Source organism: Solea solea, chromosome 5, assembly GCF_958295425.1.
Source record: "Solea solea chromosome 5, fSolSol10.1, whole genome shotgun sequence".
Classification (NCBI taxonomy): Eukaryota; Metazoa; Chordata; class Actinopteri; order Pleuronectiformes; family Soleidae; genus Solea; species Solea solea.
Window position 1 is genome coordinate 23,630,117 of NC_081138.1, and position 22,648 is coordinate 23,652,764.

General features: G+C 38.6%; 2 protein-coding genes across 3 annotated transcripts; one reads left to right on the forward strand and one right to left on the reverse strand.

Moving 5' to 3' along the window:
• The first annotated feature begins 745 nt into the window (after nucleotides 1–745).
• Nucleotides 746–11,277, forward strand: arfgap2 (ADP-ribosylation factor GTPase activating protein 2). Of its 2 annotated transcripts, XM_058628768.1 has the most exons (17): nucleotides 746–834; nucleotides 1,934–2,052; nucleotides 2,651–2,723; nucleotides 2,826–2,957; nucleotides 3,150–3,230; nucleotides 3,721–3,826; nucleotides 4,053–4,109; nucleotides 5,312–5,356; nucleotides 6,900–6,952; nucleotides 7,225–7,361; nucleotides 7,488–7,619; nucleotides 7,751–7,882; nucleotides 7,972–8,124; nucleotides 8,211–8,337; nucleotides 8,449–8,536; nucleotides 8,806–8,930; nucleotides 9,752–11,277. In XM_058628768.1, the coding sequence occupies exons 1-17, from the start codon at nucleotides 763–765 to the stop codon at nucleotides 9,770–9,772; spliced, it is 1,653 nt and encodes a 550-aa protein (XP_058484751.1). In that variant the 5' UTR covers nucleotides 746–762; the 3' UTR covers nucleotides 9,773–11,277. The 2 variants fall into 2 exon arrangements, with proteins under 2 accessions (XP_058484751.1, XP_058484752.1); XM_058628769.1 differs by lacking the exon at nucleotides 5,312–5,356.
• Nucleotides 11,201–22,631, reverse strand: pex16 (peroxisomal biogenesis factor 16). Its single transcript, XM_058628770.1, has 11 exons — nucleotides 22,341–22,631; nucleotides 21,149–21,184; nucleotides 20,266–20,342; nucleotides 19,651–19,784; nucleotides 17,841–17,941; nucleotides 17,195–17,275; nucleotides 16,067–16,222; nucleotides 14,694–14,766; nucleotides 12,508–12,627; nucleotides 12,179–12,243; nucleotides 11,201–11,937 (listed from the first exon to the last, which is right to left on the reverse strand). The coding sequence occupies exons 1-11, from the start codon at nucleotides 22,471–22,473 to the stop codon at nucleotides 11,879–11,881; spliced, it is 1,035 nt and encodes a 344-aa protein (XP_058484753.1). The 5' UTR covers nucleotides 22,474–22,631; the 3' UTR covers nucleotides 11,201–11,878.
• Between the last annotated feature and the right edge of the window lie 17 nt (nucleotides 22,632–22,648).

A 22,648-nucleotide genomic window follows, 5' to 3' on the forward strand; every position in this document is an offset into this window, starting at 1 on the left:
AACACACACATGCTGGCCAAGGGCTGGGGGTGCCTCTGAGCAAGGCATCACTCCCTGGGTGCAGATTATAGCTCATACTCAGGACTGGCGACCTGTCCAGGGTGTACCCCACCTTTCACCCTATGTCAGCTGGGATTGGCACCAACTCCCTGCACGACCCTCATGTGGAGGATAAAGCAGTAAAATGAGAGAGTGAGTGAGTTCATAAACCACAAACATAATTAGCTCACAGGGCTTAATAAGGTGCAACATCCTCTGTCCTCTCTCTGTGACTCTTCCTAGGCTATGAGGCTATGCTTTAGATGGATTTAAGCATCCACTTACTGATTAATGTAAAGAGAAATACATAATACACATCTAATAAGTAAATTAATATAAAAACAAGAACACAAAACAAAAACAAAATGTTATCTATTTGTTTTTACCTCCTTAGCTCCACAAATATTTAACCTCCCTTAAACACACTGCAATAAAAAAAGTTAATGTAAATGTATATGTATTAAAATAAGACACCACAACCGAAAACACACTGTAGCTGCTGCTGTGGTTTGCTGAGAATGATTGACTATTTTTATTTCGGTCTCTGCTTACAGTCTTCCTCAGGGTCGAGAGTAGTTTCAGCCAAGAATTCTCTCCATAAAGAAGTGTTCATCTCTAAAAACAAAGCACCAAGGATTATCAACGACTTTCAAATGTCGTCACGTTTGGTTCACGCGAGGAGCCGTAGTTACGTCAGATACTGGAAATCGTCAGAGTGGCAAGATGGCTTCCGAACCAAACAAGACTGAAATCCTTAGCATTTTCAAAAGATTAAGGTCTATTCCCACGAACAAGGTCAGTAAACCAGTCATGGCGTGTGTTGGTTGTTCGTTGATTAGCACTCTGTGTTCCGTAAGAGGCCATTAGCGTGGTTGGCTAACAGTGTTCTACCTAGGCCCGTCTACATGGTCGAACGGCTAACCCGGGCTAGCGGCTGCTAGCCTGCCGGTAAAGCAGGCAAACATAAAGGCCACGTATACGTTTCGTGTTTGCCGAGTTGGCTAACCACCGACTTCAGCTACTCCGCAGTTTGGAGATTAAAGGGTAAACTACGAAACTTAATTCACATTAAATATTGTCAGTATCAGGACACGTGTGTGTTCACATACACATTTAAAGATGAAGCGGTTGAAGTCAGCAGTGAACAGCTGACGGAGTTGTTTGTTTCAGAGCCATATGGTTAGATTGATATACATTCAATATATATTGTAATCTTCATATTAGAAGATTTGTGATGGGTGAATGTGTCTTTTTTTGCTCCAAGTCTGGCCTATGTACATGGTCTCATGGCATGCGAAAAACTGGCAGCTTCAGTTTTCACCATGGGATGTTTACCTGGCCCCTTACAGAACAGGGGTTAAATTAAAACAGAGAGGTCCAGATAGAGAACATTTCCTAGTGCAAAAGTCCAGGACATTCTTTGCAGCATCAATGAATGTAAAACTTCCACAAATCCATGTTTTGTGGAAGGAAGTCCAAGGAAGTCTAAGTCTAAGTCTTTTACTCCATTTAATTGCATTAACATTACCACTAATCCTTATATCACTGTATTATAGTGTAAATTAGATTGTGTCCAGAGGTACGAGCAAGGCTGAGCTGCAAAACAGTAAAATACAGTAAAATACATGGTGAAAGGGTTTTTCACCCTTTGCTGTAATTGTTTTGTGTAGGTAATGCTAGGTCATGGTTAGCTGTAATGTGTCTAATTGTATGACATAATTGTATGTCTTTGTTATGCCTTGAGCATTGTGTGACATTGCTAATGGAGCTACTAAGGCAAAAGATGCAAGAACATTTTTAGACTTTTTTTTTTTAAATGAAACAATTATTTGTCTCATCTCTCTCACTTACCATTCTGATTAGATGTGCTTATGACGTTTTGTATTTTGCACAGGCATGTTTTGACTGTGCAGCAAAAAACCCCAGCTGGGCCAGTATTTCCTATGGTGTGTTCTTGTGCATCGATTGCTCAGGCATTCACCGCTCTCTGGGAGTGCATCTCAGTTTCATCAGGTAGGCTTAGTAATGATATTTTTAAAAATGACCTTTCTGTCTTTTCCTGGTGCATATTTATTTGAAATTTTAATGAGCAGCTGATTTGCCTTTGTAAAAGCATGTGTGTTTTAAATAACCAGGTACACTCAATGCATTTTGGTGAACATCAGAGAGTGTGTGTGTGTGTGTGTGCGTGTGCGCAGTGATGTCTTTTTCTGGGAGACACATTGTACTTAGACATGTTGAAGAATGTGGCCACTTACATCCCAAACCACATACAAATGATACCCTTTTGTGATACTCTCTTCTAGTCACATGTATCTCAACAAATAAACTTGTTCTCAATATTTTTATATAGATGCATAAAGCATATATAGAAAAAAATAATACATCTGACGAGAGAATCAATAAACATGTGCATCATAGCACCTAAATTGTAATCAAATTGAATTTGAGGTACCTAGAGATTCCACCCCCAGGTATGAACACCTGCTAGTGTCAATATTAGTTCAACATTAAACGTGTGATATCCTGTGTGGACAATGCATGAAGCAGTGATCATGTGTACTCTTTGTGAATGCTGGCTTGCCATGTTCTTCCATCCTTTTCACCTTAGATCCACTGAGTTAGACTCCAACTGGAACTGGTTCCAGCTGAGATGTATGCAGGTTGGGGGCAATGCCAATGCGGTACGTCACTGAAAAAAAGTAATTTCATGAGAATAGTCTTTGTAGCAGTGTGTAGTGTAAGTACCTGTAATTGATAAACTCCCCTTCTCCTCTTACCTATAGACGGCATTCTTCCGGCAGCATGGTTGCTCTACAAATGACACCAATGCCAAGTATAATAGTCGTGCAGCTCAGATGTACAGGGAGAAGATCCGTCAGCAAGCGAATGCTGCCTTGTCCAAATATGGCACAGATGTGAGTATCAAGTGGAGACAGTGGTAAAATGATAATCAGTTCTGTGTCAGCAGATCTTTGTCATTAGTCCAAAGGGTGTGTGTTAATTATCACACCCCTGGCAATGATTCATATCACCACAGTGTGAACATAAATTACTGCTGCTGTTTGTGTCCGTAAAGAGTAACAAACACTCGTCTGTTGTCATTGTAGCTGTGGATTGACACTTCTGCAGGAGGAACCCCTATACCTACTGAGAAAAAGGAGGCAGATTTTTTTGCTGAACATACACAGGTTTGTTTTACATTTATACCAAACATGAGTCAGGAAGAGGATTTCCTGTCTGACAGCTCAAAAGTCAAAGTGAAGTTTGCATTAAAACACACCAGGATTTCCCCATGACAGTGTTGTTCAGGGATGCAGCAGGTCTCTGTTCCCATTAAAAAGTTGCACTAATTATAAAAATAACAGTTTCTGTAATTACAAAATTTACTGGGATGCATATGCAACATAACTATATTTAAGGTGAGCATAGAGAAATAACTATAATAACAAACCACTAATTCTGATGTGTAACGTGCACAAGCTTGTGTTTTTAAAATTTACTTGGGTTTCCTGCATTGATGTTTCTTTTCATTGACCTGATTAGTATATGTTGTCACTGATAGATCTGTGTTGAGCTAAAACTATCTGACCCATGTATCATCAAACAATCAGCCTGCAATACATTTACAGGTGTGCTTCACCTAATTTAAACTTAATTATATATTTTTGAACATTTCAGCTTGCAAGTGACTGGAGCATGTCTCCGCTCTCTGAGCCAGAGCAGAATGGAGCTGCCATCACCTCCCGGCTGACAGACTCAACACCTAAAGTCCAGGATGATAACCGTCAGTACATTTTACCTCAGTCTGTGTAAACAGGAGTATCATGTCATCTGTCTCTTAGTAAATAGTGCTTTGTCGTCTTTGGTATTAGGAACTTCTATTTAACATGTTTTTGCTGCTCTCTCTTTGTCCATAATGTGGTTTGGACAAATCCAGTCCACAGAATACATTTTGGGAATTTAATCTTTTTTGCTTCTGATGTTTTTGATCTGTTACTTTTTTTTGCTAGAACCGGAGGAAGGACCAAGCATTGATGGTCTGAGCACATCACCTAAAGCCTCTATTGGTAAGTGTTAAGGCTAAACAATTAATTGTTTTATAGACACAATGATTCAAACTCTGGGGGGACCCCAAGAGCTGTTATTTTAAGTATATGCTTCAGCAAAAGGTTCCCTGTTGTTGACCAGTAGGTTGGTTGAAATGGAACATGTTTTGGTTTGACATTTCAAGATTAAATGTGTACATGCAAATGGTGAATCACAATGCAAGGCAGAGAGAGATTACAGAGATCACGACAAAATTCTACACGTGTGTGACAGGACTGGAAATACTTTTGTCCATTTTTGTTGCTGGATATAAGTGTTGTATGGCAGACTATAAATTGGGTTTATGGCTTCTTTCTGTGCTTCTCAGAGATAGAGATTCTAGTTCTCTACAAATCTATCATGACTGACTGTAGGTACAGTATAAGGTCAGTACAGTGACTGACTACATATCTCGCTCCTTTCTGATTGTTTTCAGTCAATGCATGACTGACAAGTGTCAGATGTACAAAACCCTCAAAGATCAAAGAGGCGTCAGTGGTTATTCACATTGAAAAGAAGTGGGAGTGTTTCTCATTCTTTGATTAGTGTCTTCACACACAGTCACCTTTTTATATCTGTTTTGAAAAGGTCTGAAGCATCTAATGAATGCAGCTAATGATTATTGACTCAATTCTCAACAATAAAATAAATAATGTAGCACTTAAAAACAAGATCAGGTTTAATGAGACTCACATAAGATAAACAAAGATTCAAGGGAGTTGTATAAGAAATGAACGGCATACAAATGTCAGTTAAATGGTAAAAATTATTGTCGTACACCAAACGCAAACCCCTGTTGCGTTACTCATGTGACTGAGGTGAGTCATGAGTAAACGCATTCAGCTGCTCACCTGTAGTACACACATACAGCTTCAATTTTAATGCACCATCAGTATGTTAGTAGAATTTTTACCACGCAAATGTTTCACAATATTATAACAGGAGCATCTACCTGTGTCTTTATGTTGACATACTGTATAATCTTATCATGGAAAACATGTACATCATTTTTAGTGTGAACGCAACATAACATTTGATGTGTTTCCATCATACAAAATACATTTATAAAGTAGCAGTGTATTTGTTTATTTATAAAGAACATCATTATTATTATTACCACTATTATAATAAATCATATATTTGTGATTGAAGAGTGTGGTGACTTGTTTGTCTTGTCCTCTAGAGGACTCCATGCGTCTGTCATCACAGGAGGTACAGACATCTCGAGGTGATGAGTGTAACAATAGCGGTTGATGTTTGTGTTGGGTGATCAGTCGCATGGCGTTGACGCTTCACTCACACCCGGCAGCTGCTGTCTGTTCTCTTGTTTCCACTAATCATGTAATAGAAGTGTTTGTGGGTTACTATACCTGATTATTATGAGATGTTTTAGTGTAAAACAAGTTTCTCCTGATGGAATAGCTTTCTAATCTCTAACAGAAAGTGTTGAACAAAGCCAGTGCGTCATACCAAACAAAGAAGAGTTACTGTTAGTCTGTTAGTCACATTCCTGCAGCTCATCGGTGTCTGGATGACGGGATAAATATTGCTATAGCATTCTGTAGAAGTTAAAGCTGATGTCAGTGAAATCCTGTAGTTCAAGCATGTGTTAAAATATCACTATATTCTATCCGCTGTCACCAAGAGTATCAATTGAGTGTTTCCTCAGTGGTGTGGGTCTCGTGAGCTGTCTTCATATGTCTTGATGTTGTCTGGAGAGGCCATATGTGATAACGCAAATTACCTTTTAGACATCCTCTGGAATGTCTCCTGTCAAATCTTCAGACAATGTCTTTTTGCGCTCATGTAAGTTTGTAGCAGGAGAAGCTCTGGATATTTAACTGTGAGCCACTTGCACAGTGTCAGGGGTCTTACTACTGAATCTAAGTTAGCCCGAACTTCACAAAGAGGTGGTCCTCTCTACTCGTAAGATTAGGCTGTTGGCTGGTGAATAAATGTCTGCAAATAATTTTTTTAATGAGGTGAAATAGGGAGGAGGGAATGGAATGTTATGGAAAATTGGCCAGTAGTTCTTAACTTGCCTAAAATAATCACTGTATAGTTGTCATATTGCTATTGCATATTGTATCATAAGTTACCCTGACATTCTCAGCTTTAGTCTGAATAACTTCGAAGGGAACATGTGAACACGGTTGCTTCATAACCAGAGAGAACAACTGATTCTAATAATAGTATTTGTCAAAACAGGTTGTGTAATATCCTTTTCTTCTTCATCCCTGACTTGCAGTAGCATGAAAGCTTTCATCTCCCTGTCACGCAGAACATGTCATTGTAGCAGCAAAAATAGTTCTTTTCATGCTGGTTCACAGGGGTTGGGCTTGTGGCTGTCTCTAAAAAATGGTGGTCCTGGGTCTGTGGGGCTGCTGGATGCCCCATACATATGGGTCCTGATGGACCTGCTGCTGAGAGTCAACCAGACTTCTCATGCAGTGCAAATCTGTCTTACACCAAAAGACATCCAGTCATGATGACTGCATGTTTAGGTTGCTGAACAGAAAAAGAGTAGTAGTAGTAAAAGTAGTTCTGTTCAGCTAACAACAATTTAGTTAATACAGTGTATAGGTTAAGATGACAGTTTTAAATTCTTTACATGCCTTGGCTTCCATCATTAACAGAATGTCAAGCTTGGTGTGCGTGATGGTTTGTTGGCTTGTTTGTCAACACGAGGTTGCTTTTGAGTTGTTGAGCTGGTTTGTTTGTCTTGTGTTGATTTTCACATTTTAATTGACACATTTTCACTTTTCTCACAGATGTGAAATCTTCCATCATTGGAAAAAAGAAGCCCATGACTTCCAAAAAAGGGGTAAGTCATCATGGTCAATAAGGACATGTAGTCATTGCTTACAGTGCACCTCCAGCTCTGTGAATCAGCTTCAGACACACACTCAGTGAGAGCAAGCTACGCATGGAAAAACCTATTTAGCCACTTCATAAAAGGCTCATCTAATAAAATCCAACGCTGTTTGAGTCTATGCTGGTTTCCATGCTCTAATACAGACATAATCACAGGCCAACAATCTGAAGTAATGAAGTTGTCACTCTTACTTGAGACTAACAACATTCTCCCCTCTGCAGCTTGGTGTGAAGAAAGGTCTTGGTGCTCAGAAGGTGAGCAGCAAGAGTTTTTCTGAGGTGGAGAAACAGGCACAAGTGGCTGAGAAGCTCAGAGAGGAGCAGGTGGCTGAGGCAAAGAAACAGGCCGATCATTCAATGTAAGATTCCCCTTGCTTGATTACCAGTCTGCTTTTGTTTCTGTGCTTTTTCAAATCAAGTAACAACACCTAGCCCCTGAAGTTAGTCCGTTTGGGATTTGCCATGACTTAATTTGACTGTTGCAGTGTGGCTTCGATGCGCTTGGCTTACAAAGAGCTTGAGATCGACCGGAAGATGGAGGAGAAGAAGATTCAGAACCTGGAGGGACAAAAGAGGGAGCAGGCTGAGAGACTGGGCATGGGCTTTGGAAACAGGAGGTAAAGATACAACACAGACGTTAGATTGTTATTGTCATTAGATAAATGTAATGGAAAACTACAGGTTGAAAAATAGAACTTTACAACATGCAAGTGTCTCTAAATGTGTGTGTTTGTACGTTCTGTTTCAGTGTGGTGTCTCACTCGGTGATGTCAGAGATGCAGATGATCGAGCAGGAAACTCCTGTGGGCGCAAAGTCCTCCTCCTCTCGCTCCAAACTGGACATGTTTGATGAACCCGGCTTCACCTCAGGACCGCCAAAGTAAAATAGTCACTTCCTCTGTTTGTTAGTTCACATTTAATGAATGTGCTTAAACTGACTCGACTCTCCTCATGTAATTGGTGTTTCAGGTACAAGGACAACCCATTCACAGTGGGAGATAGTTTTGGGTCCCGGTGGGATACTGAGGGAGGCTCTGCCTCCTTTACCACGTCCTGGGCTCTGGAGAAGGAGGAGCCCAAAGAGGAGGTCACTATCTCCAGTATTCAGCCAATCGGAGAGAGGTATACCCACAGATGTTCATGTACACTCACACTCATGTATTCTGTGCTTGGTACAGTTCTCATATTTGATCTTGTGTGTGATCCAGACTTCCCAGCAGAAGGAAAGCTGAGGTGTCTGCTCCTGTTTCGGAGTCGAGCGAGGCCAGGCAGAAATTTGCCAATGCAAAGGCGATCTCTTCAGATATGTTTTTTGGCCGGGAAACCAGCGCTGAGGTGAGGATATGCACCAGAACCACCTCACACTGAAAAATAAAAACTCAGCCACTATTTGATTAAAGTGTAAACACTGTGATCACATCAATGTTGAATCTCCACTTCTCTCAGTATGACGCCAAGACGAGACTGGAGACCATGTCTGCAAGCTCCTCCATCAGTTCAGCTGACCTGTTTGGAGATGACAGTGACCCTAAAGGTGTGAGAATGAAAAAAACTAAAAGTGATAAGATGTGAAAAATAATGTTATTAAGAGTTTTATGATGTAGTGACCTCAGTGGCAGCACTGACTGCCTTGTTCTTGATCCCAGTTCGCCTTCTTACAGTTAAGTCCGTTCCTCAGTGGTTGTTTCACTGTTGCCTGGTTTAGTTTGAATTCTGCAGCTAAAACAGCAGAGAAAATGAAAATATTTGAACATTTCTGATGTAGGATTTTTGTATTGACCCCTTTCTCTTTTTGTTTCTCAGGGAGAGCTTCAGGCTTTGACAACATGCTCCCCGCCGGCCCGGACATCGCACAGTTCAAACAGGGAGTGAAGACTGTTGCAGGCAAGATGGCCGTCCTCGCCAATGGCGTCATGAACACGATCCAGGTGAGATTTCAACAGAAAATGTGAAGAACTTTTCTTCAGCTGTGTCTGAACTGTCTGTCAGTCTCTGGGCTGGTAACACCAGAAGGTTCAGGTTTTGTTAATGGGTTTTTCTGTCCCAGACGTTAAACACAATATCTAAAAGAAATGGCTAGAGTCAATTTCTTGAATCTCAATATTTTTGGGGGATTTTCATGATAATGATAATTAGCCGATATCCATTAAAATGTTCTGTTGCTTACATGTTTCAGAAAAACGCTTATCAGAGACTTAACTGAACTATTGTGTAGAAACATTGAACTCTTGGTGAACATTAAGTAAAATCCCATAAAACCAAATACTTCAAGAAGTCACATAATTAATAAATAAAATCCACTGTGTGCAATTTAATCTCAGTATAAATACACCTGTTCTGTGAAAACCTCAGCTTCATGAAAACCAAGGAGCTCACCCGACAGATCAACATCTTTCAGACCAGACTATTTTGTCTTGGTTTCTTTCATAAAACTCCAAAAGAAATACATTTAAATTTGTGGTTGAAAAGTTTAAGGGGGGTAAAAACTACATACTGTGGCTCTCTTAAGGGTAAATAAAGAAATTCTTCATCAAAACCACTGAACTGTAACACAGATATGGATACATATATTCTAGCTGAGAGTTGGTGTACCGGTGATAGGGTAATATAGTTTAAAATTGCGTTTTACGTCACGGATAGAAGAAAGACGGAAGCATGAGAGCTATGTTAGTAAAGAAAGCACATGTTCTAAGATTTACTTGGTAGAAATTGTAGTTTTTTTTTTTTCTCATGTGCACTTGTTTCTCAGGATCGTTACGGCTCGTACTGATGGAGACGAGTGCCAGTCTGCGGGAAGATGAAGTAACTTAACACCGACCAGCCTCCTGATGGATGACTCGTGTTTGGACGTACGAGACGTGGCTGGGATGAGGAGAGGATTGCATGAGGAACAGAAACCGTCTTTTCATCCGCCACTCTTTTAGAGACACCTTCACGGGAGTGAGACAGTATTTTCTCTTCTCATTAGCAGACTCTTGTTTTTATTTTCATAAAGAAGAGTTTTGTTGTAAAATACTTTTTTGGTCTTAAGAGTTTCAAAAGTTAATTCTTCTCTATTTTATTTCCTTCTACATGAAATCAAAGTGTTTTTGATTTATTCTATGAAATATTTCACTCTCATGTTTTGTTTTTATCGTGATATTAAAAGTATATATTTTCAGCTTGTAGTGTTAATCAGAACCAGAGTCAGTAACGTTTGATTCACTTTGTAATTTACTTTTGTGCTGAAGACCAGCTGTCGTCTCTCTCTCTCTGGGAGCTGGGAGTTATGTGCTTGTGTCTGGATGAAACTGATTGTGAACACAGGGGCATCAGATCAATGATACTATGTGGTTATTTATCAAGTCTCTTTAGAAAAGCAGTAAATGCAGGAAGTACAGGGTGAAAATCAGTGTAGTACCTCTGGTTTGGCTTGTGTAGGTGATCAAGTTTTCAACCATTCAGACATCAGCAGATCATCGGTCCCAGCTCATTAACACTGACACTGATTTACTATGCATCTCTCCATTTTAAACCTTTAAAGACATTTTTCACTTATTAAATATTCTTGTGGTTGAATCTGAAGTCTGCCTCCATTGCACCTCATCTGTCACGGCTGCCTTGTTTATTTTATCTTTACCTCTCAGCTTTTATTTTGAAAGGATGGCATTCTCAGTATTTGAAAAGCATACTTTCCCCCCAATAGATATTTTAAAAAAAAAAAGGAGGACCCCTTTCCTTTGGAATTATTAGACTATAAACTGTTAAATTATTTTACATGAAAAGATAAAAATTCACAATTGTAAAAGATGAATTTGGAGGTGTTTCAGTGCCACCCCCATCCTCCACTTTAGGAACCACATCCTTACAGATTCTGTTTTTGAGTTTGAAGATGTGCAGCTCTTTTACTTTCAGACAAGTTGGAAAAATAATCCTAACATTCAAGGTGCAGAAAGGGTCATGTGTCATGATTCTCAGGCAAAACTATTCCTCTGAGACAAAGCTTTTCAATATTCCAGAACACTGATGGAAGGTAAATTACAATGCCACTTATTAAGTTTACACAGTACCTCACACACTCTTCTGTCTCTTTACTGTATATGCCCAGCAGACTTCAGATTCAGCATCTAGAAACTGTAATTTTCTTTAAAAACATCATGGATTCATTTCCTCCTGTGTTGCAGACCTACCATCAACTCTGAATTACCAGAGCAAAGGATGAAATGTTCAGTTATTTATTTGTAAGCAACAAAAAGAAACCTATTCAGTATGTTAAAAATAAAGATTCATAAACCACTGCTGTGTTTTGGTCATTGACTACATACACACACACACACACAGCTTTGAAGGAACAGCGTGTAAGAATGAGTAATATCGAGTCTGCAGTAACGAATAGACGACTCCTTCGTTCGCCTCTCCCTTTTCCACGTTTGTGAGGGACACGCTTAAAGTTACCACAACAATTCATGTTTTAAAGCAGTTAGAAAAACACTTACAGGTGGTACATTAAATGTCTGCTATGACACCCTTCCAAGTGTTACAAATTGGACCTTTAAATCAGTTCAAATTGGAATTTTCAGGTGCAGAACAAGTCTCCATCACTCAAATAAAATACATGTATGATGCCTGTTGTAAAACGAGGAGTTAAAGTTTTTATGAGATGCTAAGATTCATTACCTGCTGTCTCTTTCATTTGAAAAATAGAATCATTCAACAAACCAGTCTTTTGTAGCGTCAGGAAAAAAAACAAAAAAAAAACTCAAGATCACAGCAATGTCTGCTGTTGATCTCAGGTAGGCGCTGTTTTGCAGCGTGTTATCTGATTGCTGTGGTGTCGTGGCAGCTGTATGGTTTCTTTTTCACCGACAAAATCAGTTTTCTAATCCACCACAAGGTTTTATCCCCACGTGTAGAAGTAGATCTTCTGCCAGGTGGGAAGGTAGTCTATCAGAGGGCCTGAGGACACAAAGACAGAGAGTGGGGTAAGTCCAGTGGGGGGAGAGTGAGTTACACACTGGAGCTTTAAATTCTGTTGATCACATTTGACTTTTGTTACCAGTGTTATATTCAGCCATGTATTTTTTTCTTTGTCAACGCTCATCGACTGTCCGGCTGCCCCAGCAACACTTTAACACTTCATTACAATATATTCTCCAGACGATCACATATGAAGAAAAGCTCAGACATGAATACTTACTTGCAACCAGTCCAACCCCTGGAATGTGATTGGCCAGGATTCTCAGCAGGAAGAGAATCTTTTCTCTGCAGGTAAAAAAACATGATCATAATTATAAAAAAAAAACACCTGATCCCCTTTCAGCCATTTCACAAACATTCACACCACTCTTCCACTTTCTCACATGCTGCTTTTCTGTCTTTTACATCATGAGACATTTCACGGTTCATCAGATAAAATACACACAAACTCAGCCCATTCCCAACTGTTCACAGACTAAATGGTTCGTCTGTAATTCAACTGGCAATGCCAGTGACCGATTTCATAAAGCGACACAGCAACAGACGTACTCAGAGAATTTGTCGTAGAAAGGTGAGCGTAGCAGGTAGTACAACAGGAGGAACCTCCTCCTTCTCATCTCCGCTTTCTCCCATCGGTTCTGAAATTTTGCGTCATTGAGAACGGCAAAGCTGGAGGAAACAAGAACAAATTATCGTCAATGTCTTGTTTGTTCACTATATTTATTGTGTCATTTTCCTTTTACGTAAGCATGTTTTGTGAGTGGAACCTTCTCATTGATGTAATGATGCACACTTAAAGGGATCCTCTCTTGACTTTGAGAAACAGTGTTTTCTGTGTGTTCTGAAGGCGGAGCTTTCACCAGAGCGTAGTGTGACTCACTACACAGGATTGTTTTGTTGGCAGATCATTTTTATTCATTGATTGACTGATGAAACAAATTATTGAGTCAAGATTAAAATGTTTAAATAACTGATTTTTTTCCGGGGCAAAGAAGAGAGGAAAATGTGATGCTGGAGTTTCTTATCTCTGCTTATCTTCTTATCTCTCTCTTTCTTTCTTTCTTTCTTAGATCAACAGGGACATAGCAGAACATTGCTTTTGTCACCAGAGACAAATTCTTCAAAAAACTTCCATTCTTGTGGTGTCCCCGTCAGGCTTCGCAGCAACTTTTGTTTTGTCTATCACTCCCATTCTGAGTATGTTAGGAATGCCTTCAAACAATTCAAAGTCAGACGGAGGTCATTTGAAAGTCAAGGGACACTGTGACTTCAGGAAGAAAAAAGAGACCTGATCCGATATAATATTCGCATCAGATATGAGCCACAGACTAATCCAAATTCAGACCAGATTTATTGACTGATTTTTGTTTATCATAAATACAGCGCACAAATACGCAGGTTAACTCTGCATACACAACAAGGAAACACAGACTATGTCACTTTACGCATAATGCCAACAATAACAAGTACTGTTCAACAATGACAATACTTAAGAACAACAGTCACCATCCAGTTGTTGTTTGCCTCCAGCTCTGGCAAACACATTTTGTGTTAATGACTTTAAGAAATTTACATTTCAAGAGGCCAAAAAGGACCTTTGTGACTGAAACTTTAACCTTTGAACCATCAGTTTGTCTTTGAGTCAAACCAATTTGTAAAAGTTTGCACTAAATTTGTAAAGATTCTGTCAAAAGACACTCTTTAGATTTCCTGTTCACACGGATGGAATGGATGTACGGTCAGTGCGAGAACATAATGCTTTGCATCAGTGACAATCCTAATACAGGTACTGGAATCAGACTGGATCACTGGAACGCCAATACCTGCTCTCTCTAAAAACATGGCTGACAGCAGGGACACGCGGAAAAAGGGATTTTGGCCACTTGACTAACAACTCAACAAGTAAAAATTGACCAAGTCCATAGAGAAAAATCTGTATTGTTAGGTCAAGAGCAGGGTTCCTCAATCCTGGTCCTGGGGACGCACTGCTCTGCATGTTTTAGATGTTTCCCGCTCCAACACACCTGTTTCAAATGGTCAGCTCGTTAGCAAACACTGCAGAAGCCTGATAACGAGCCGTTTATTTGAATCAGGTGTGTTGGAGCAGGGAAACACACAGAGCCAGGATTGAGAAAAGAGGACACAGGAGCTGTTAGTTTCCACTGCCTTGGAGTAAGTTCTTGTTGTTTGAGTGTCATTTTAGCTGAGTCATGTTTGGGCTGTTCGTCTCTTCTTTTTGGGAGAACAATATTTGTTACGTAGTTGGAGAATTGTGTCTTTTGAAATGACTCGGCACAAAATGTGTCGTTAACAGCTTCATAGTTCATAAATGGTCTAAAATCACTGTATGGGACTAATGTAATAGTATTGGTAGATACTGCAGTTTGTGATATCGGTATCGTCCCATCTCTAGTCAATACCTCATACAACCACACTCCAGCAAACCTGAACTATCCCTTTTTTTAAAGGACAAAGAAAACAACTTAAGCAACCCTCTGCAGACACAAACACAACTGGAGACGAGCGCATATATATATATATATATATATATATATATATATATATATATATATATATATATATATATATATATATATATATATATATATATATATATATATATATATATATATATATATATATATATATATATATATATATATATATATATATATAGTTTTTGATGCAAATATAATTAATTATAATCCATATTAAAATGAAAAATAAATGATTACCTTGAAAGCTCCAGGGCTCCAGAGATGAGCCACGGCTTCCACGACTGTTTCCCACAGAAGGCAAGACAGAGCACTGCAGGTTTGCTTTGAGGAAACATTGTCACAGACATTGACTCTTTACTAGACCATGTAACAAAGCTACAGCAACAGGATTATTTTTCTGTTATTTTAAAAAAAAATATTGGTGTAATTTCATGACTCCATGTAAGATTTAGTGAGTTGTGGCTTTTTGTTTGGAGGTAAAAGACAGATTTTATTCTCACGGTTTATCCAACAGCCGTTTGGAAGTAGCTGTTAGCCACCAGGGCACTGGGGAAAATGACGCTATTCTCACTTGATTTATAACGTCAGTAAACGTTTTACAGTCTTCAATGGCACATAATCTCACTTTTTAATTTATGTAAAGAAAATAGACAAAGTGCAGCATATTAGTGAACGTCAGTGTGATTGATGTCAGCTGTTGTTGTCCATTTCTATTACTATTCTACCATGGATCCAACAGTGGCCTTCAACTACTTAGAAATAGACCAGGAGCTGGCAAATGTGCTTTTATTTACTGGGGATCGATCAATCAATGTTTTTACCTAATAGCCCAAAACCTGTTTTTTCCAAGCCTATGAGCTATGAGTAGGTCTAATATGGGCAAATATGCCACACCAGACAAGAGTGTGTTCAGTGCCAGAACTCTTTGCTAATCCTGCACTACAGACAGACAGACTCAAAAACTCTTTTGTCCACCTGACGACAATAAGACTGTACAACTCCTTTCATTTACGGCAGAGAGGAAACTAAAACATACAAACGTACCTTGTTTTCACAAAGCACATTACGAAACAAAGCTTGTTTGGACTACTGCTGCTCTCAAACTGTATTTGTTTATATTGTACAATGTTTATTCACATCTTTACCTTAACAGTGTCTTTTTTTTTTTTTTTTAATTTTAAATTAGTTATAGTTTTTATTCAGATTATTTTTGAGTCCGACATGTTTAACGTGTCTGTAGCTGTGTCTTGAGCTGCTACTGGATTTATCTATCTTTATTTTTTGTATCTTTTTCAGTGTAAAGCACATTAAGTTTATTTTTAATTAATTAAAATGTGTCTTATTGCCAATTGGTGATAGCAAATTTGGCCTCTGTATTCAACCAACCCTTTTAGCACTTTTTTTTTTTTTTAACCAGCGACTTTTGGGTTACAAGCCCAATTTCCTTCATTTTTGTCTTGTAACATCATATGTAATTTTTGTTCATTTGACTTATTTTCTCATGAACTAATAGAGGAAATATCGAGTACATGTGTTCCATCATAAGCTTTACCTTCCTCTGTTTTGAATATTATTGATAAAGTATATGGATTGTTGTGATTGAAAGATACGGTGTAGGAGAGGCCGTCCGATGTACACCGACTCGGCGAGCGTCGCCTGGAGGCTGAGCTGCGTTGGTTTGTTATGGAGCATCTCCTTCAAACTGTTGTGCCCCTGCTTCTTCTTCTGACTCGGTGCTGCCCACGGCCGGGCCTGCAGGGCTGGACCTGACCAATCACAGAGACATAAAGCATAAACAAGGTGAAGACACTGCATCACCCAATACATCATTAACAACCACTACCATTTTTTTAAATGTGCGACATCCTTACTATAAACTGTATTTGATAGTTTATGTATGCATTACAAATCCTGTGCTGAATCAGTCTCTCCTACTCTTTTTAACTCTGTGTAATGTTTATTTCTATTTTAACTGATGCTACATTTGTAAAGTGTATTTGAGTATGTGCGTTACACCCATGAAAAACTTCTCTGCCAATGCCAAACCGCTTATTCTACTATTGACTCTGGTTTGGTGTCGTTTATTGGACTGGATAATAGAAGTCTGAAGAAACAAAACGTTAGCAATCTTACAATTTATTGATTAAATAAACAGTGGCCTCAGTAGCATGTGGACGAACCATACACAGCCACTACTTGTTGTGCTAAATTTGGATAGAGAGATAGACAAGACATACTGTTTAGAATTTTGATTTACTCAATCTATTTTGGCACTTGTGCACGTGTGAACCTTTTCATGAACGATTTTCATTACTCACGGTAACAAGAGACAGGAAAATGTGGTTTTACATAATCAAAATTTGGACACCACTCAACCCCGCCTGTGGCAGTGTGCCACATTTAAGAGCCACTGACACGCAGCACTGCAGGTATTTGTGAGACACCACACGAGTATGAAAGTGCAGAGAATTACAGAGACTGTAACCTTAGAAAGGTCACGTTAATTCATTCAGCTGAAACAAGAGATTTAATCACATCTTTATGCGTTTCAGGGAAGCAGACTTTTAAAACCAGATATTTCCTTGATCACAAGGAAAAACAACAAATACCAAACAAGAGGCTCAGTTACACAGAAGCTCAAATTGCTATCATTTTCACGCTACTTGAAGCAATCTCACTTTTTTTTTTTTTTTTTATCTCATCTACAATGATGACAAATTAATTAAGTTCTCGGTTACCGTTGCCCAAGGGCCGAATGACACGTCCTGACCTCTGACCCACAAAACAGGTGTCGTCTTCCTGCTCCCCATCACCTTCGTCTGTGAAAGAGAGAAGAACAAACGAACGTTTTAACAAGCAGCCATTGTTTAGGACTTTAGTTGCGCTCTTTTGAAATGTGGTTCTAGGAGGTACTTGAGGATAGTAAATATCTTATAATTAGCTGACCAGCCTTTGTGTGTTCCCGTAAAGCAAAAACCACATTGTTAACATGATGTGTGCTTACATTATGCATTTGACCAGCCTGTGGTTAAATGGCTTCAGGTTTCTGTTCTATTTTATTCTATTCTAAAATAGTTTTTTCCTGGTGTCCCTGCTGGGAGCCTCATTAAGCACATATGAGAGAGGCAGCAATGTTGTTGAAAAATTATAGAACAATAACATTTATGGTGAATGATTCCCAGGCTAATGGAAAGTCATTTTATTGTTCTACTTGCATCTGTATTTCAACATTGCAGCTGACAGGTATTTTTTATATACATATATAATATATTAACTATTTAGAGTGTGTCTTGTTTGTTCCCAAGGCCTTTTAGGTCGAGAGTTACCAAATGAAATTGCGTCATTATGCATAATGACAATAAAGAATTCTTGAATCTTACTGACCTTCACTACCAAGGTCTGCCCCTCTGTCCAGGGGAATTATTGGAGGTGAGGTCTGGATACCAGATTTGTACCACAGAAGAAGCACAATTCGAAAAACTGTCCTGATGAATGTAAGAACAGAATAAGGTGAGATGGAGAGAGGGAGGAAAACAGAAGATCGTGTCACAGAGACCACAAAGCATGTCGTTAATAGTTGGTATGAACATATAAAAAATATGAAGTTTCCTTCCTAACCCAGCTTTTTTTGAAGTATGGTTGTGTGAGGAAGTGACTGTGCTATTCTCACCTACTGCTGTTGAGAATAAAAGGATCACCTAATACATTTTATTCCCGCTTAAGTCTATATCTTACGAATATGCTTGCTGCTTTATCTCATCATTAGAAACTAAAGTTTGTAAACCACCAGAGTATAAATCAATATTTTTATTTTAATGGTAACTCGTTTTATAAACAACATTTTCATGAGGTTAACATTCAAACCAAGACATACAAAATTGGTTACAAGAAAAGACAAGAAAAATAGGGTGAAAAAGACCATCTCTGGATTTTGTCCCTAGAAATGACTAGACTGCAATTTAGACGCAGGGATTCCAGTGCAGAAAAATATGTTTCTTTCCAATATAACACCCTTTTCTTTGCTTGTCACTACTTCAGAAATCAAAGATTTCCATGAAGAAAGAGAAGGAAGATCATCCCCCACCCATTTCACCATGATGGCTTTCATTGCCAGCATTAAATGCAATAGAGGAACTCCATGTTTTTAAAGAGAATCAGATGTTTCCATGCAGACATAGTAGTGGTTATACTGACACCTATTGACTTATTGTTGTAATAATATTTGTGTACACTGTGTTCCAGAATAACTGAATTTTGTCGCATTCCCATAGAAAAAGCAGCCATGAAATTTGGTGAAATATTTTTTGCATAAAGATATGATTTAAAAAAAAAAAATAATAATAATAATCAACAGGATCTCATTCCAATCATCTGAGGTACATTTGAGCAAATTACTAACTCATCAATTTAAAGCTGATGGTCTGCTGCTGCATTAGATAAGTCTGAATCACTTTTAAACCTAGAAGTTACAAAGTAACACTTTTAATCTTACTGATGGAGGCAGCAGTGGATCAACAATGGCACAGTGAAATCACTGCTGCTGACTATTTCAGTGCTTGGAGCAACCATATCAAAAAAACTTGAACTATCCCCTTTAAAATCCCCAGATAATTACTTAAATATAATATCAAACAAAAACTATACCGCTCTATGTTGCACATGAAAGACTTGTGAATATTTAAAACGCTGTTGACATGTTGCTATGCTGTTTGTGTGATGTGCATGTTTGTTTATAAATTGACAATCCTCTGAAAGATCAAGGGTTAGTAACAGTTTGATCATCAAATTAAATTGTTCAGTCTGAATGAAAGTAGAGCTGTAACAACCGCCTGCAACAAGTGTATAAATTACCTTATTAATTGATCTCCGCTATTTACGAGCTATCCCACTTCTCAGATCTTTTACACCTGAATGTATACATATAAACCATTTAATTTTTGGTCTCTGTACATTTTGAGCCAAAAAACAAATCAATTAATCAACAGAATAAAAATAACCACTACAAAGCTAAATGAAATGTAGAAGAGGAAAATTGGCAAATAAAACTAAAAGCTTCAGACACAAATGACAGACTTTGATGCCTGTTGTGATTTGTTTTTGTGATTTGCATCAAGGCCAGAGCACATGCATGACTGTTTTTGTTTTAAAACCATGGAAATGAGCACTGGAGGTCATAATGAGTTTTGAAGCATACTTAAAAATCTGTACGAGTGCAATCACCAGCCAGCGCCCAACTTCACCCCACAGCTTTGTGGCTCCCATCTCCAGGAAAACCTCCACAGATTCCAACACAGAGAGCCAGGTGAGGAGTCTCTGCTGAGAGAGTGTCTGGAAAAACACAGACAAATAGGAACAGCAAGTCTTATTGACACACATTTATTCTTTCAGACTGAAATTAAAATGTTCCTGTTGATGAGACATGTTGTTACTCCAGGGAAACTGTAAGCTCACTCATCTTTTCTTCTCATAGAATCATTCTCAAAAAAAAAAAAATGCTGTTAAGAAAAAAACTAAAGTGATGACTCAGCACTCACAGTATCAGCATTTGACTTTTACTGCAAAATGTCTCACTAGGGCTGCACTAAATTTATCAATTACTTAATTAAATTCCAACTATTTTATTTCATCTACACCTGCTGCATTGTTACATTATGCCAAAAAAAACAGTCAACACAGAAGAGACTAAATTATTGCATTTAGGCACAGAACTAACTGAACCTGTAAGGCTTTATTTCACTGCAACAGCAAGTATTCATATTGTTGTGAATTAAATGTGAGATTATGGGAGAAACCATCGAGTGTTGCTCACCTCGGGGAGGGAACATCTCAGGCTTTTGCGCAGTATACTGTCATTAAACAGAACTAGGAGGTTTGAGGCAGAGTACACTGGAAAGGACAAAGAAGAGGGTCATTCAGTCTGAGCTGTGCAATATACTGTATAAGGAAAAACTGATTTTAGCCACTTAAAAGGCTCATTAATAAACTCTATGCACGCTTTAGTCTATAATGTCTTGAGGAAATGTTTGCTGCTTAATTGCACATTAGACAGGCTTTTCCTATTGAAAACTTGGTTTCACCTTGTAAACTTATCACTCTTCCACTGCAAGGTCCACAGAGAAAATCAAATCACACAGGACTTCCTGATATACACTACAACTTATCAGTAAATTCAAATTAGCTGTTTTGTGATTTTGGTGTTTCCTCCTTTTGGATTTACCTAATTTTCTCAATGGACTTTGGTGCAGAGAGCAATGAGTGGATTACAATGTACCATATTTACATTTCCAATGACAAAACACTGTTAACAATGAGATAAAGCTGCAGACATATTCTTAAGATATGGATTCAAGCTAAAGCTGACATAGATTCGATCAAAACAGCCTTTTTTAAAGTAAGAGCAAGCATTCATGTCTCAAAGTGGTTCTCAGCACAGTGGGTGCACACAGCGCAATAAATGCCAACTGCACGACCACACATGAGAACTCTATCGCTTTAATGTTGAGCTGACATGGCAGACAAGTGTAGGCTGCCACAAAACCCAAAGTGATTAATAGTCACTTATCGTTCAATTAGAAAATGATAAACATTCATGTCTGAGAGGAAAAGGTCATGGATGTCCGTCCATGCAGAAATCCTTGGCAGATAAGTTGTTTATCAAACCAGTGTTGTACTGAACATTCGCCCTCACTTACCTAGTTCAGATATTTCATGGGAGTCAGCAAATCGCCCTGCAAATCAGGAAAAAGAGAACAGGTTCAGGATACGGGCAGATATACAACCATTAGCATTAGGGCAGTGGACATATTCTGTTTCGGTGCACGCAAGCAAGTTGCAAGAAAATACTGTGTACACAAAGAACGAATTTTACTAAATATCTGGACTCTTATGCAACAGGACAATGATTCAAACAACTGAAAGATCGATACCATGGACTACTTCATCTAATAATTGAGGGTTTAAGTTTTTAATTCAAAATCAAATGCAACAGCGGAAGACTAACAAACTGTCCTGGGTGTACCCTGCCTTATGCCCTGGGTCAGGTGGGATTGGCTCCAGCCAGCTTACACCTAATGAATGTAACAATGCAATAACTAAATATTAGGAAATATGATATTTATACATGTATCAGCTGCATTTACTTTTCTAATGAAGAGTCATTGACATATTTGGAAAACTTGATTAAAAAATACATTTAATACATAAACACAACTAAAGACCTGGGCTGCAACAATCAATTGATTACTAACCGAACTGGACTAATTGCCAAACATTGTAATAGTTGATTAATACCTTTGAGTGAGTTTGTATAATGTGAAAAATATGTTCTGTGATTTAAACTTCCCAAATGTGAATATGCTCTGGTTTTATCAATCATCAAATAAAAGGATAAGACTTAGAGCTCCATCATACCTGTAGGTCTAGTTATTATTATTCTGCGTAAAACTCTTGACTCAAAGTCACTTTCATAAAAATAGATAAATATCAAGGGACAACAGCTAATTAAGGAGGCACTGGTCATGGGACTTTTTCATGCATTGGCTTGGCTACTAGTTCCAATAAATGGGCAAGTATGCAGCATCAAACTGTGCCAACTGCTGTAAAACATGGGTCATGGGCCGTTTGCATGCGTTGACACGGTTTGGTTAGGATTTTACAAAATTACTAACCCACCCCAAGGAAGGTACACAATCACCCGTCTCCCTTCACATAAAACCACTTAAAGGAGCACTATTTGAAGCCCAATTATACATTCGTGCGGGTATTTTTAAGTTGATTAAGGTCAACGTCGGGTACACATTGAAAGTGGAGTTTTTACACGACCTCTAAGCGGACTAAAGTGTAATCGCTTTATCATAAACATTAGTTAAACGTACTTTGACTGACCTGCTATCAGATATGACAGAGTCCGCACTGTACTCTCTAGCTGAGCTGTAGCACCTGGGTTGCTCCTGACGTACGCCGTGTAACGCTCATAAACCCGGCTCAGTTTGTCGACGTGCTCTTTAATAAAAGACATGTCCGTTCCAACTTAGTGCTCACTTGGAAATAAACGCCTCATTTACCCGAATCCCTGACTTAATAAGTTTACAAACTGTTTACTCTCTGCTCTGACAAGCGCAAAGTACACAAACCACCGCGATTCCGGTAACACGTGCCGTCACTTATTTATGTCCCCCCCTGCGCTCCTCGTC